The 15,822-nt window shown below is 43.0% G+C and overlaps 1 protein-coding gene across 3 annotated transcripts in view; it reads left to right on the top strand.

Annotated features, from left to right (window-relative positions):
• PRDM16 (PR/SET domain 16) overlaps nucleotides 1-15,822 on the top strand; it is a 1,067,934-nt gene that overhangs the window by 1,007,984 nt on the left and 44,128 nt on the right. For all 3 annotated transcript variants that reach the window (XM_078642479.1, XM_078642478.1, XM_078642480.1), the window contains 2 exons: nucleotides 4,753-6,166; nucleotides 14,225-14,312. In XM_078642479.1, the coding sequence (XP_078498605.1) occupies nucleotides 4,753-6,166; nucleotides 14,225-14,312 (1,502 nt within the window). The remainder of the gene's footprint in view (nucleotides 1-4,752; nucleotides 6,167-14,224; nucleotides 14,313-15,822) is intronic.

The raw sequence follows: 15,822 nt of genomic DNA on the forward strand, positions 1-15,822 counted from the left end.
ACAATCTTCCTCCTGTCACAGAGCGTCCATCTCTGCAGTTGATCATCTGTGGCATTGTATCTAGTTCTGTAGACCTCATGTAGACGGTTCCCTCAAATTATGGCATCTGAAACTCTATAAGTATAAAGAAGCCTTCTGCATATCTCCAACCTTACTTAGGCTGTATTGGAAAATCTTCAAAATTCTGATCATGTCGTCAGTGAAGGATAAAGAGAGACGGGAGGGGAAATAAAGCCAAGCATCCTGATAGAAGTTTTAAGTTTAATCACTGTTTTCCTTTTTTCAGAAGTAGGCTAAAAGATATATTGGAAAGTAAAATATATGTTCATTGCAGAGCATGGACTATCATTATTGTAATTAATATTATATTTGTACACAATAATTTCCATGATTAAAAAATTATATTTGACTTTTTTTATTTTTTAGACTTACAAGCAATTTTATCAGAGGTCTGAACATGTCAGCCAAGCAAAATCGCTGGATACATATCTATCCATGTGTATTTTTATTTTTTGGAAGGATCAGCAGCACCTCAATTTAGTAGGATTTTGCCATGATTTTAGGAAGTAAAGCACGTTAATACTTTGCTTGCCCAAATTATGTTACTGAGTAAAAGTGGGTACCATTAAGCCAATGTAGGGTCTGTGTGCCATGTGTAAGGAGGGCTGAAGTGGACTGAGTGATTCTAGTGATCACATTTGCCATCATATTCTACTTTTCTGTGGATGGTATAAGTGGTGGACATTCCAGGAAGCAGCTAGTTTGGAGTTAGCATGAAGCCATGTTTGTGTGGTCCATTACCATCGCTTAAGCTGCAGTAGTGTGGGCTAAATACGTGTGATGCCTTATAAAACAGAAAGTACTGCACTAATATGGAATAGAAGCCAGAAAGTGTCACTTGTTTGGGACCCCCATTTCAATATCACGCTCTAGGCAGGTCTTTTATCAGCTCCACAAACACAGTCACTACCAGTCTCTTCCTTTAGATGCAGACCTTGCCTTTATTAAGGCCAACCTTATTGTTAGAAGACTGTTTGAGATAAAAATGACCTGGAAGTACAGTACTCCATTAAAGAAGTCCACTTCACTGACACATCATGCCCTACCATTATCATCACCACTTGGATGCTAAGGGTATTTGCTCTTCTTCATGTAATTTCCATTGAAATCAATGGAAACTCCATGACGAGTTACCCTTGTCATTAGCACTGAAGGGGTTAAGAGGAAGACACAGTACAATCAATGTATTATAACATCTCAGCCATCTGAAAAGAACAGACCTCCAGAAATGAAGGGGCAGATTTACTAAAGTCTGCATCACCAAAAGTGGCACAAACCAGTGAAAAATATTTATTTGGGATATACTTTCCAGAGTAAAACTTGGTTTTTGATGCAAAGCCACATCTACTAACAATGGTAATCAAGGCTTTGTGCCCAAAAATTAATGTCTCTTTAAGGTTGGCCTCAAAAAGGAGAATGTTTTTATTTTGTCAAACTTTTCAGATTTTGCATGTGTGCTGCACTGTATGTACAGCACACATCCGAAGGTACCATTTTCTGTTGCAGCATAGTATTTTGTACTGCAAGGGTACCCATCCAATACAAAACATGTGCTAGACATGACACAGACATCTTTGTAATGTAGTGCAAAGGTTTGGACGTGGCACTTGACAGCATGATTGTGTTCAAGCTCTTGGGAAGAGAGCAGGAGCGCTATATCTTAGTACATAAGACGCTTCCTGCCCTCTTTCACAAAACATAGTGCTGCAACTATGATTGCTGCTCTGCGTTGTGTGACAACTTTCTAAAACTTGCCCCAAGTTTGTCTCCAAAGAGACCTTAAGGACAACCTTTAGTGGGTTCACGAGCAAATAGAGGATCCGGCTGAGTATAAGACTGTATGAATCTGACTTTAGCCAGAATTCTTGATTGTGAGAACAGGTTTTGCTGCCAGAGGCTCTCACACTGAGGCAGGGTTGACGTCATTTTGGTGAGCTAAATATCCATACTACCCACAAGCACCATTGCCCATTTTAATTACCCACTGTGTCACAGGACATCTTCTGGCAGCTGTGAAACAGCCCTGCTCTATAATTCAGAAGCAGGGCGTCTCCCTTGAGGATGTGAACAAAATAAAGCAAGCACATTTCACACAAATGCAGAAACTTGTCAGTTTCAGGAAATGGCCAGCAATTTGAAAGACAGAACATTCCTTCGGCAATAAAACTTCAACTTTTCAAAAACAACAAGAACAGAGGGATTTTCCCTTCTTAAAGCAATCCCTGTGTCCTGGTAACTTTACTCTCAGAGGTATCCCACGTTTGGGTTCAAAAAGACAGAAATGTTTTCCAAGCCAGTAATACAGTTTTAAAGTAAGTAGGTTGTTTATCGACACACAGAATAATAGAGAACAAAACAAAGTTAGACAAATACCAGGTTGTCTTACCAACAAACAGTGAAAAGCAGTCTTTGAGTCTAACCAATTTTATTTCATTGGATTCTGTGACAAAGTGATCAAACCAAGGGAGAGGACATGATGCATTTATTTACATTTATTTGATATGAGGTATTTGCAGACAGCTGTCCTGGCCAGAAGGGCTGGTGGTGTGTTGTCCATCGTAAGACTATGCACAATCCCTAGGTTGTGTTACGGAGTGCGGTGGGGGGGGCACTTACATAGCATGGTGAAGATGGAGGGTTTACAGATTTGAGGATTAGGGTTGAAAGTAGAGACGACTAGAAAATGTTTTTAGAAAATGTGTCAATGGGTTGAACTAGCTAAGACATATTTTTTCTAATTCAGCCTTCAACAAGTTAGACATTTTAGGTCCTTTATTGTCCATGGATTGCTGTCCCTGAGCTCCATATTTCGAATTGCCCTCACTGAGCCCTGGAAATCAGAAAAGGGTCTCCAGGATAACAATTGGTGTGAAAATGGAAAGGCTAAGGGACCCATTGTGAGTGAGCACAAATAGAAGTGGCATTTCTTCCTCAACACAAGACTACCAATATTATAGGTATTGATAATTTGGAGTGAGGGGTGATAGCTAACGCAAGAGATTGAAAACCCGGCTCAACCAATAGGTTCCAGTCACTGCAGCTCCATGCTTAGACACCAGGGTACTATCGCGGGTGATATGTGTACCACACAAATAAAAATAACATAACCTGGCCTAATATAACATAACATAGCATAACAATCGGGGGAAACACGATTCTTGGTGTTTCTACACTGAGTCTTGATGTTTTTCTACATTACCAGTCAGTGTTTCTCCTGTTTTTAGCAGTAAGAGTGTCTGGGGGTAAAAAAACCACAACTGTGGTGTTCACCTAATTCTTGTAATCACGATGGGGGCCTGTAACTCCCACCAGTGGTCGCATCGGGATTACCAGGACACTCGTGATCAGGCCCTTCATGGGGCTGCACCTGCAGTCCTTGCCTTGAGCAAACGCAGTAAGGACCTTTTTTTTATAGGTGAAATTGTAAAGGTGAGGATAATAGAGAGGGCTGCATTTTGATAGAACTATACTTAAGCATGGTATCGCTTTCTCCATTGAGAATAGAACTCTGGCAGTCCACCCTCTTGCTTCCTTCTCCTTCTTGGCCATCCTTATCCAGTCTCTTTTCATGGGACTCCCCCAACACTCACCCCAAAACACTGATAAGTTCTGACCCTAGCAGTACTGAGAAAGCTATGTGTGTTAGATCTGTGTGTCAAAAGTACCCTTCCTTCCTGCTACTACCAAAAGATGTGCCCCATCAGCTATACCCATACTACCTCCATCTTAGCCGAAGGGCTTATTACAGAGAGGCCAGACAGGGAGGTGCCATTAAATGGGGTAGGACTCAATAGGCTTGGTCCTTCTTTGGGATTAAATGCTCTGCATCTTGAGACAAAAGTGGATTGGTCTATATTGAAAAAGAGACACGTCCCCACTCACATGTGCCGCTTTTAGGCATCTTGGGCTGAGATTCGGTTAGGCACATGTCATGCCTGGCATGACATGTGCCTAACCGGTTTAACTACCTTCCCTGGGCATTTGGTTGTTGAGAAATCTCAAATTCCCACAATATTCAGTGTTTTTTTTCTTCTCTTGTAACACCTCATATGATGACCTCACATCCGCCCACAACAAAACCACTGTGTTGAATACATCATAAATGTTTTCATTTGCAGTTAGAATGGACTGGTGGAATTCAGTAGGGTTCTGTTGGTGCTGCTGCAGCATTCATGCCAATGCTGTGACAATCCATGGATGCAAGAGCTACCAGCGCAGTGAAGCAGCCCCAGGGCTTTTTAACTCTAAATAAATCACTCATAATAGAGTTACTGAACTAGTGAGTTCTTCTTTCTTATTAATGATCGAGCTAGAAAATGGTAGACAAACAAAAAAATGTGTTTGGATTTTACAATATTTAAATGGTACTGCTATTTCAGTAGAAACAGGTTTCCTGCCACTTTGAATCCAGAAGGCAGGATTCATGGCTTCCAACAGGGTCTAGAATGACTTAAGACCTTCATAGACTTATGTCACTCGTGGCGCAAATGGTGGTAAATCGACCCATTCCAAAAGAAAATCAAATGCTGAATTTGCTATTTTCAAAGTTTGCCAATGTTTTATTTAAAATTGTCTGAAAAGTCTTTAATCTAGAAAAGGTACAAAGTATGTAGTTTCACTTGTCTGATTTTGCTGTAAAATCTTTCCTTTTATTTTATATTATTTTTGTTTTGGTTTCTGTTGGTATTCCAGGTGAGGTCTGCCACAAATCGTACACACAGTTCTCCAACCTGTGTCGCCACAAGCGGATGCACGCCGACTGCCGTACCCAGATCAAATGCAAGGACTGCGGGCAGATGTTCAGCACTACCTCCTCCCTCAACAAGCACCGGCGTTTCTGTGAGGGCAAGAACCATTACAATCCCGGGGGCATTTTTTCTGCCGGCTTACCGTTGAACCCAAGCTCCCTGATGGACAAATCCAAATCTTCATCACACCTCAACCACGCCAGCCTTGGTTTCGGTGACTACTTTCCTTCGCGGGGGCATCCGGGGAGTATGACCTTCTCCCCTGGTCCTCCGCATTTCCCAGCACTGACTTCAGGATTTCCAGGGATTTTCCCTCCCTCTTTATATCCCCGCCCACCTTTATTGCCCCCCACACAGCTGCTGAAGAGCCCCTTGAACCACAACCAAGATGCCAAGCTTTCCAACCCTCTGGGGAACTCGGCATTACCTTTGATGTCTACCATGAACAGCAACAGCCAGGCTGCATCCCTGGAGGAAAAATATGGCAGCAGTCTGGAAAACTCATATATGGAGAAGCTGAAGGCGCGGAGCAGTGACATGTCCGATGGCAGTGACTTTGAGGATGTGAACACAACTACCGGCACAGATCTGGACACCACGACGGGCACAGGGTCTGACTTGGACAGTGACCTGGACAGCGACAGAGATAAAAACAAAGAGAAAAACAAACACACTGAAAACAAGCAGGATTTGGTAAGCAGCTCTGTTTCCTCCAATTCGAACAACAATATGCCTGACCGACCCTTTTTCTATTCCCAGCATTCCTTTTTCCCACCTCCAGAAGAACAGCTTCTGCCCAACATGGGGGCTGCTAATGACTCCATTAAAGCAATTGCTTCAATTGCAGAGAAATACTTTGGTCCAGGTTTTATGGGCATGCAGGAAAAGAAAATGGGTGCCCTGCCTTACCATTCCATGTTCCCCTTCCAGTTCCTCCCCAACTTCCCCCATTCGCTGTACCCAGCTTTCACGGACCGGACCCTGAATAACAACTTGCTGGTCAAGGCAGAACCAAAGTCACCCAGGGACCATCAGAAAGTAGGTAGCGCCAGCTCTGAATCCCCCTTTGACCTCACCACCAAACCCAAAGAGGTGAGGACAACCCCGGCACCACTTCCACCCAAATCTTTGGTGCCAACCTTGCCCACAGGGGAGGAGCAGCCACTGGACCTTAGCATCAGCAACCGGAGCCGGGCCAGCCAGAACGGTGGGCGGGAGTCCCGGAAAAATCACATCTACAATGACCGCAAATTGATGGCCAACGATGTGCTTCCGAAGATCTCTCATGCTCAGTATCCACAGCAACCATCTCTGCACTATGCGAAACCTTCGCCATTCTTCATGGATCCAATTTACAGGTATTAACACACCTTGTTCTAATTAGATGCTGCTACTGGTTGATGTTTTTGTCTATATGAAAAGCGGACTGTGAGCACAGAGGTGTGATATCTATATATATATATATATATATATATATATATATATATATATATATATATATATATATATATATACATACATACATACATACATACATACACATATATATATATATATATTTGAATGCTTTTTGGTGGGTAACATAAGAGAGGTGGTCTGTTGGTTGGGGTACCAGACGAGCCTCCATAAATGGGGACACCATGCTTCAGTCCAGAGTTTTTATTTAACAAGTTATGGCATTTTAGGATTTATTATCTTGATTGCCTTCAGATAAATGCATTTGACAAATGTACCAGACTGAAATGTTTTGAGAAACAAAAGTGTAGGACTGAAGAAATGTGACCCCAGGGACAAGGAGAGCTTGGAAAATGGACACTTCCACCAATTGATTGTTTATGTTCACTTTCAATGTGCCACTCTTCTTGCGTGAGATTAGCAATCATCAACGTACTACAAAGCTGCAAAACAAACAAAACTGAAAAAGTAACAAATAGCTTTGAATCCAAAATAGTGTTTTGTTTCAAAAATAAGTTTGGAATGTTCTTAAAAGTATTGCATTTTCTTAATGTTACAGTACATGTATTGACTGAAATCTCACGTTAACATGGAACCTAATGATAAACTGGGCTCAAAACGCACCCTTCTTTAAAAGCCCCTCGAGTCTGCAAATGAGCAATCCTATAAAAACAAAAATGTGTGAACAAAAAAAGGAATTTCACCTGTTCTGTTTGTAAAATGACCTGATTGAAGCATCCGGCAGCTCATCCTATTAAAATGCATGTGTGAACATGTGCGTATCCTCTTTCCAGAGTAACGACCAGGGACCAGGGCACTTCCTGTCCATTAACAACTGACATAGAGAGCATGTGTAGTGAAGCAGACCCTTAATGTGGCTAGTCATTAGTGCAGGAGATGTGTGCTTCCTGCATATCAATCTTGGCCAGAACTGCGAGTGTGTTGCGTTGGGGATGCCATGGTGTTAGGTAGATGCACAACAGGCACACACTGGGAGCAGTTACATGTGTGGCAGCTACTGCGAAAAGGAATAGTGCTTTAAGAATTTAAGCGTAACATCAAATCCACTCCATCCCCACCACCGCGCCTCTACCACCCCCCAAAGGAGGAGTAAATGTCACTGATCACATTATTAAAAATAAGAATGCGGAGTCACAGACCGGCTACAAGTGTGGACTGACCACAAGCAGGCTCTCAGCTCATACTGGTGAAATGGAGGGTTAATTAAAAGCATGTGTGTGGCACAGAAATGGAAGTGGAGTTGAGGGGTTTGCCCAGGAGCTGTGCAGATAAAGAACCATCAAGACAAGGCGGCAGATTTACTAACATTTTGTGCTGGGTTTTTATCAAAAGAGTGACTCAAACCCAGGGAAAATTGTTTATTCTGAATTTAGTTTTGAGTGCAAAGCTTGTTTTGTGCTGGTTAGTTGCTTGACTTGCACTGCTTTACGTCACGGGGCGTTCCATGGGGGCCCAAGAGTGTTCCCATGCAACAACGCATGGGTTTTAATACAAAGGCCTATCTATTAATAATAGGCTGGGTTTTGTGCCAAAAAATAACACATTTTTGAGAGTGGCATTAACTCTCCAATCCTTTACAATTGCATGTGTATTGTACTGAGCAACATACATCCAAAGTTTGAAAAGTTTTAAAGTTTGTCTTGGCACATTATTTTGTATCGGAAGGGGACCCTTCCAGTTCAAAACCAATGCTAGACTTCACATACACACCCTTTCGCTAAAGGTGTGTCCAAGGCCCTAGGTACCCTGTTTGTGCACCAGTCCTATGGAGAAGGGGAGACAGTGCTTTCTCCCTGACACATTATGCAGCGCTGCAACTTTGGCTGCTGATCTGTATTGTGTCATTTTTTAGCAAACGTACCCCAATGTTTACAACTCTGTCCGCTGGACTCTCTTGATATGTGGACAGACATAGAGGAGAAAAAGTGAGGGATGAACTATAATTTCCAGGATTTCCCTTCTAACTCATAGATGCCAACTAGCCACATGTCATGTTGATGCGCTTTTGCCAGTCCTGGCTCTTTGTTAGGCAAAAACAACTTGAATTCTGGGACTTGTGCTTTTGTTTTTCCCTTTATAAAATATTTGCCTACACGTCCCAGAAGGCAGTGTGTCACTGGCTTAAAAAATAGGACTAGCAGATGATGGCCTTTGTTGTAAGGAGCTAGTGGGCCTATATGTGCCCCTCAAGTTTTGCTTTATTGATTTATGGAAACATGTGACACATGGACATTCTTCAAAGTTGTCTTGCACGAAAGAAACATCCTCTAATCAATATATATATATATATCACATTATTCTACTTCACTTCCGGTGGACCTTTGATCCCCTATGATTATATATCCCTTTGCCAATTAAATTCGGTTGTCATGTGTTTCTCCAAGGTACTTGAATGATTAGTAACTGGGTCATCCCCAGTGCCCCTCTGCTAGAGGTGGACCACTCAATAGTGAACTCAAGATATTTTTCAGACCAGCAGTGTAGCTCTAAAAAGCTACAAAGACTGGGTCAGAGTCAGCTGCACATCCCACTCCACAGATGAAGAGGCAGCCCTACTGTTCTTAGGCACCAACTTGCTGTGGGATAAGTGTATCCCTATTGGCTGCGTTTGAGCTCTTGGTAAGCTGTGGAGCACTAGTGATCGCCCTTACTGGCCCCTGTAGTCTGCCCTAGGTGAGGACCCATCACTTCTGCCGAAAGACTTAGCGAGGAACCTAGGCATAATGCATAGTCAAAAAGTGTGGAAACCTGTGGTGCAGCTGTAAGAGTGAGCCAGGAGATCATTGGTGCAAACTCGCGTCATCCCCATTAAACAGCATAAGTTTTACCAGGAGTCCATATTGCAGACCCATTTTCACCTCCTGTGCACTAGGCCGCATACGCCAGCATCACAATAATGTCCTCTTATGTTTATTCTCCGGCTTATGCGTAGGCACCCCAGGATGCAGCAAAGGGAGTGCAACTAACTGCCTTAAAGGGGCAAAGAACAGGAATTGTTTTAGAGCTCCGCCAGCTCTGCATCTTGTCCACGATGAATGGTGGAATAATAACTCCAGAAAACCCTGTGCCAATTTAAACAGTTCTTGAGGAGGAAACAGTGCAGGCCAGGGAACGTCGAGAAGTGAAGGATGGTATCATTAGGCACATACTGACCTCTGCAAATTGTTTCTGGGAGACAAAAAAGGAACAAAATGGCGGCTCCCTGCAAACCCTCGCAAATTATTCTATAAATGTGATGATCTAATCATGAGAGCAGGAAGCCTCAGCCTAGTGCTACAAATTACAGTATTGCTCGAGCATCTTTGTGTCTCTCCCCAAGGCAGTGACTGGCTGTTATGACTTGCAGAGTGGAATCCATTCACATCATCAGTGAGTGTTAGCTTGGCACACAGCTCGACCCCCACTCTCCAGTTGCACCCCACCATATTACCCCTTACCAGAGGCATCATTATGTTTTGCTCATTATTTGGAGAGGATATACCGCTCCCTGGGGTATAGTATTTACCTGGTGTACCATTACTTCCCCAATCTAAGTTCTCAGAATTTGCAATATTTTCCATACACAACTACCACAAACTCCGACCAGACAATTTTAGTAAGTTGGGGGTATATGCGGTATTCCTACATAAAATGTAATCCTGAGTGGTGTGCAAGCTCCTATTTCCAATCAAATGGGATTTAGATCTTTTGTGTATTACTATTCTAGGCGCAATATTTCAGTAAACAGTGAAAATTCTGGAGCAACCCGACTGAGCAAAGGTAGATGAAAGTTCAAGCACCTATTTAGTACTCTTCTGAACTCTGACCGCTTGAAGGGGTTTGCTGTTAAGAGGGCCATTGTAGGTAAACAGATAAACAGACGGACAGATATATATATAATATATATACATATATTTAGACATTTTAAAGATGTATACAAATAGAGCGATAAAGAAATTGACAGGGTTGTAAAGAGATATACATAGAGAAATAAAATTGCTAGAGAGATAGATTGGTAGATCGATAGCTGGGTCTATTTAACCCTCCCTTTCTTTCTCCTTTCCCCTCCTCTGTAGATTGATAGCTAGGCCTCTATAACCCCCCCCCCCCTTTCTTTCGCCCTTCCTCTCCTCTGTAGATCGAAAGCTAGGCCGATTTGACCCCCCTTTCTTTCTCCCTTCCTCTCCTTTTTAGATCGATAGCTAGATCTATTTAACCCTCCCTTTCTTTCTCCCTTCTTCTCCTCTGTAGATTGATAGCTAGGCCTACTAAACCCTCCATTTCTCCCTTCCTCTCCTCTGTAGATTGATAGATAGGCCTATTTAACCCTCCCTTTCTTTCTCTTTTCCTCTCCTCTGTAGATTGATAGCTAGGTTTCTATAACCCCTCCATTCTTTCTCCCTTCCTCTCCTGTTCAGACTGGCAGATAGTCCTATCTAATCCTCCCTTCCTTTCTCCCTTCCTCTCCTCTACAGACTGGCAGATAGTCCTATTTAACCCTCCCTTCCTTTCTCCCTTCCTTTCTTCTGTAGAATGATAGATAGGCCTACATAGTCTATGATTTTTCTTCGTCGCCTCCATAGATTGATTGATATGCCTTTACAACACTCCCTTCTTTCTTACCCTCTTCCTCTCTTCCATGGGCCTATAAAGCACTCAATTTTTCTCCCTCTCTTTCTCTCCTCCATAGATAGACTGATATACCTGCCCCCTTTCTTTCTCCCTTCTTTTCCTCCCTAATTTATTTCTCTATTCCTTTCATTGTCTAAGTACAGTCAATTCCTGCTGATGCTCAGTCTGTACCCAGACTAGCTTTCCTACATTTACAAAGCATCTCCTTATAACCAGGAAGCCCTATTTAGGAAAGGTAAGTCAAGGCAAACAATGGTAGAGAAATGCCATTCCATCCTGAATATTTTTCATCAGGGTGATTCCAGGTACTTTTAAACTAGTCCGTGACATCTGCATAAATTGTAATTCGTTTCATGGAAATATTATTTAATTGCATATATTGCTAGTGTCAGCGTTGTGGAAGACTGTCAATAAATCAGGATGATACTGTAGAGTGCAGGGAGACCTAGTTTGCTACCATCGAAACAGAGAAAGGACATAGAGAGGATGGCCTGAAACGCCTCTTAAACTGTGGGTAGAGTCACAGAGCAGTCTCCTCACTGACACACTCCAGTAGAATAACAGGATGCAAATGAGGGTACATTACATTAAGTTATCCAAACATTTTACGGAATTCAGTTATGTTACTATTAATATACGAGTTAGAGAGATTTAGGAAATCCACTCCACCTCATCATCGTTTAAGTGTTCATTGAATTATGCTATGAGAAATGAATGATGACAGAGCATGTTTTGTTTTCCAGCTTTACTTTTAATCATAGTAAAGCTGTGATAGCACTTCGAGCCTCCAATTCAAAAGATGCACGTCATCAGAAGAGGCTTTCAAGTGTTTGTTTTAGGAATATGTCACAAGACGGAAGTGACGCGCTAGGCTGCCTCTGCTCAGAATATCTGATATTTACTGCTGATTGCGGCAGCCATTGTGGTGAAGAGGATGGTATCGAGGTGGTGGGAACATTATTTTAGTGCAGGGAGGTGCAGTGTGGACCTGCAAATGACAGCTGCGTGAACCAATAATGGTTAAGTGTCTAAATTCACACGAGTAAAACTCAAGGTTGAGCGAGCAGCCCTATCCACCAAATAGCAAGTCTCGTTTCTGCTCGCCCCACCCCCACCCAGGCAATGAAATGCAGTTCGCTTCCCATTGTCTCGGAGCACTTTATGAGCACAAAGTTCACAGCGATGTGACTTCCAGATAAAGTGAAAACATTCTGTGCTCCTCAAACTACTGTTTAAATAGCTGGAGAAACTAACCACAAAACTCTGTTAGCAATCAGCAACGATTAGGAGGTAATCGCAATCAAGCCAGGGCTTTCGGTAATAAAGCTGTCATAACTTCCTGTGCCCAGCCCTGCCTGCTATGTGTTCCTTGGCTGTCCGGACCACACAGCCGACCCGTGGTACAGGCCCTATCAGGGAAAACTCAGTTATCTCGAGGTTAACATCCAACGGCCAGGCTTCAATGTTCCACCATGGGGGCTGACATAATGTTGCAACTGCTTGAGAGAAACCGAGAGGTAAGGGCACAGACCTATTGTCTTTGTCTGTGCTTTTTTAGGTCTTGTCTGCACAGCGCTTGCGCAGTGCTTGAGAAATCTATTGTTTTTAATATAAACTTAAAAGGGACTTACATCCCGCCTGCTCTCTTTCTTGGCTTCTCATTGGTTCCTGTGGTTGCCACTTACCTTTCCTCCATTTCTGTTGGCTGTAGTATATTTTCCTGCATTTACCAATGCTTGTTCCTCCTTTGCTTCTCTTATCAGTTTTTCGCCTCCATAATACTGTTAACATTCGCTTTGGTGGAACTATATTTTCATAAGGTTTTGCCTTTTACTCTTGCAGCATATTTATATAACAATGTATCTCTCAGAGAGATTATGTGATTTGCATAGAATCACAGGATGTTGTGCGGTGCCATCGAGACTTGAACCAGGATTCCCTGCTCTCGAGTCAGTGGCTCTGGCTGCTACGCCACATCCACTCCACAGCCGTGTTATCTGCCAGGGAGCTCTTTCCTTCTCCTGAATGATGATTGATGAAAAGAGCTTTATTCCTTACACAGATGAAACAGATGCATTACCTGTGCTTGTTTTCCCACAAGGCTGCAATGCTTGTGGAATGTTTTTTATTATTTATTATTGCAAAGAAAGCATTGCAAAGGGTGGAGCAGGGAAAGAAAGGGAGACAAAATAATCCCTTATACACTGCAATGGAAGGTTCTGATGTCAGCAGCGGAAGAATACCACTCATCTAGTCGAAACACAGTGAGAAATTTTCTTTGGGTGGGTCAAATACAAGAAAAGGGAGGATAGCCATCAAATCAGGAGTAGAGAACTAAGATTGAATGCCATTGATTGATGTGCCAGGGACAGACACAAAGCTGTTTCAAAGTTTACAATGCAAACAGTAGCTCTGCTTTCCCTTTAAAAACTGACACTTTGGTCGAATTGGCTCCATTGAGATGGAACTAGTTAACAACTTCTCAAATGGTTGTAAAATGACAGCCCTGGACTGGCAAATTGGCTCTGTAGCAAAATACATCATCTCCAAGAGCCTCTGCTGTAATGGTAAGCGAACCACCTAAAATTACAAAAAGTTTAGGCTGTATGCTGTAGGAGCAATGGAAGTGTATGTCACAAATGATATCAGGCCCAACTGAGGAAACAAGGTGGTACTCAAAGTCTCTCACTGCAGCCAAAACAAGTAAAGTACCCTGAAGACAGTCCTGAGGGGAACTTTTATTTTGTTTTGTGGAACACACAATTTGAGTTGTGGTCGGCACTGCATTTGTTCGCGGTTGTCCGCTTACATGAAAAACCCCACAATTTTGCTGGTTCCTCATGCTTCAGGGTGGTTATTGGTGGTGCGTCAGTTCACATGAGCGTAAATAGGATGACATTTCTGTGAACACACAAAATTACAACCAACCTACAAATAATGGTGAATTCATTCCACCAGATAAAAAAAATATGCAGACGGATTTTGTGGATTTCTCTTTTTCATTCAATGACCTTTCTCCTTGTCCTGAGTAAAAGATGCCTGAAGCCTAGAAAGGCTGGAAAGAGGTGCAGCCAGACCGTGTCTTGATGGTGTGCATTGGCTTGATTTCTGAAGCATGGTTGACAACGCTGATGGTGCTGGGATTACATCCTACGAGTTTAGAAGTTTATTTACAAATGTTATCTTGTGCAGATCCGTTATTGCTTCTCTCTCTGGTCCCTGGGCCCTGCTGGGATCCCCTTGCATGTTTCTTGCTGTGTCTGTCCTGGTGAGGTATGGATGCTGTGCCTGTCCCTGTGAGGTATGTAACCCTGTGTGTTGTTGTCCAGCAGGGTGGAGAAGCGGAAAGTGATTGACCCTGTGGGTGCACTGAAGGAGAAATATTTACGGCCCTCCCCGCTGCTTTTTCATCCTCAGGTAACATTTTTAATATTACAGTTGTGCCGATGAATGCTGAGAACTCTCAGGGCCTGCTGCTGAACCTCAGCGATCTGGGTCGAGTCTCTGGGTCCTACATCGCTTTCACAAGGCTGTCTACATTATTAGTCAATGTCATTAATTGTAATTATTTGTGAGTTAATGTATTTGAAGTATGCATTCGATCATATGTACCTAAATGACAGTTATTTGTGGTAATCAATGAGCATATTTCTGATGTAAGTGTAAAGAATGTTTAATATATCAGTTAATGTTGGGTACACCCTGTTTATGCTCACTCAAAATGTAGATAGGTAAGGGAAATAAGAAACAGGGAGATAAAGCCATTTGCACAGGAGCACACAATTTGAATGAGTGGTGAAGCCAAGAATTGTAATGCACATCACCTATTTTCACAGCCCACAACATTGCCAATACCCCACATAACTTCCATATAATACTAAGAGGCTGATTATGAGTCTGGTGGTCAATGAACCGCCAGACCCGTGGTGGCACGATGGCAGTGGTCTCCCGACCTCTCTATTACAATTTGGGCAGTTGAATTGCAATTTCCTCCCCTGCAGCCGGCCGGGAACCACTGTTCCCTGGTGGTGTTGCGGCAGTCAGGAGGCATATTACGAGTTTCCTATCCGCTGGCGGTGTCATGCAGGTCCTACTCCAAGAACACGATAGCGGAGAAGAACCAAAGGGGGCCTTGCAGGGCCCCCGGTGACTTCTCTGCATGGGGATGCATGCAGGGGGGGCACAACATGTTCCCCCTTGTGGGCATGCATTGCAGAGCCAATTTTCTGAGGGACTGCAGTGGGAAAGGTGGGCAAGTGTGAAGCGTTGCTGCTTTTGTTACTCCTGGGGGCTGATATAGCAGCACTGCTGCAAAACCGGCCCCAAGTAACAAAACTGGGCCCCACCAGTGCAAAATTGCCTCCCACTTTTCCAGCCTCCCGGGGAAACCCCTGATGCCCGCTACAGCCAGTCCGGCCCTGCTAAATAGTGTCTGTTTTGTTATCCAACTTAGTTTGCACTCATTGCATCTGGCATAGAAGGATGAAATACTGAGTTCATCTTGATGGAGTTAAGATTCTGATCGACAGGTTACACATAAAACTGTGCAGCAGACACATGAACCCACTACACTGTCATTCTCCTTATCAGATTGTTTTGTCTATGTGCTCGAGATCTCCATCATGGTGCCTCGTCAAGTCTCTCAAAATATAATTTCCAGTGAAACCCCCTGCATAGAATGACTTTTTGTGGAAGAATTATTTCCAATTTTCGGGGAGTTTATTTTTCCTTAACAACATGTTTTACGATTTTTACCTGTGAACAGAGTTTTGAAAAGTGGACAGATTTCTCAGTCTCCATGATGTGTGACGTTTGTAACCTGCATAAACATTTTTGAGTTAAGTTTCGATTTTGCACTCCATATATCTACGACTCTAGGGCAAACACTATTGATGAATGGCTGCGATGTATTTGGGCTTAGTTGCCA

This window comes from Lissotriton helveticus, chromosome 5_1, assembly GCF_964261635.1.
Source record: "Lissotriton helveticus chromosome 5_1, aLisHel1.1, whole genome shotgun sequence".
Classification (NCBI taxonomy): Eukaryota; Metazoa; Chordata; class Amphibia; order Caudata; family Salamandridae; genus Lissotriton; species Lissotriton helveticus.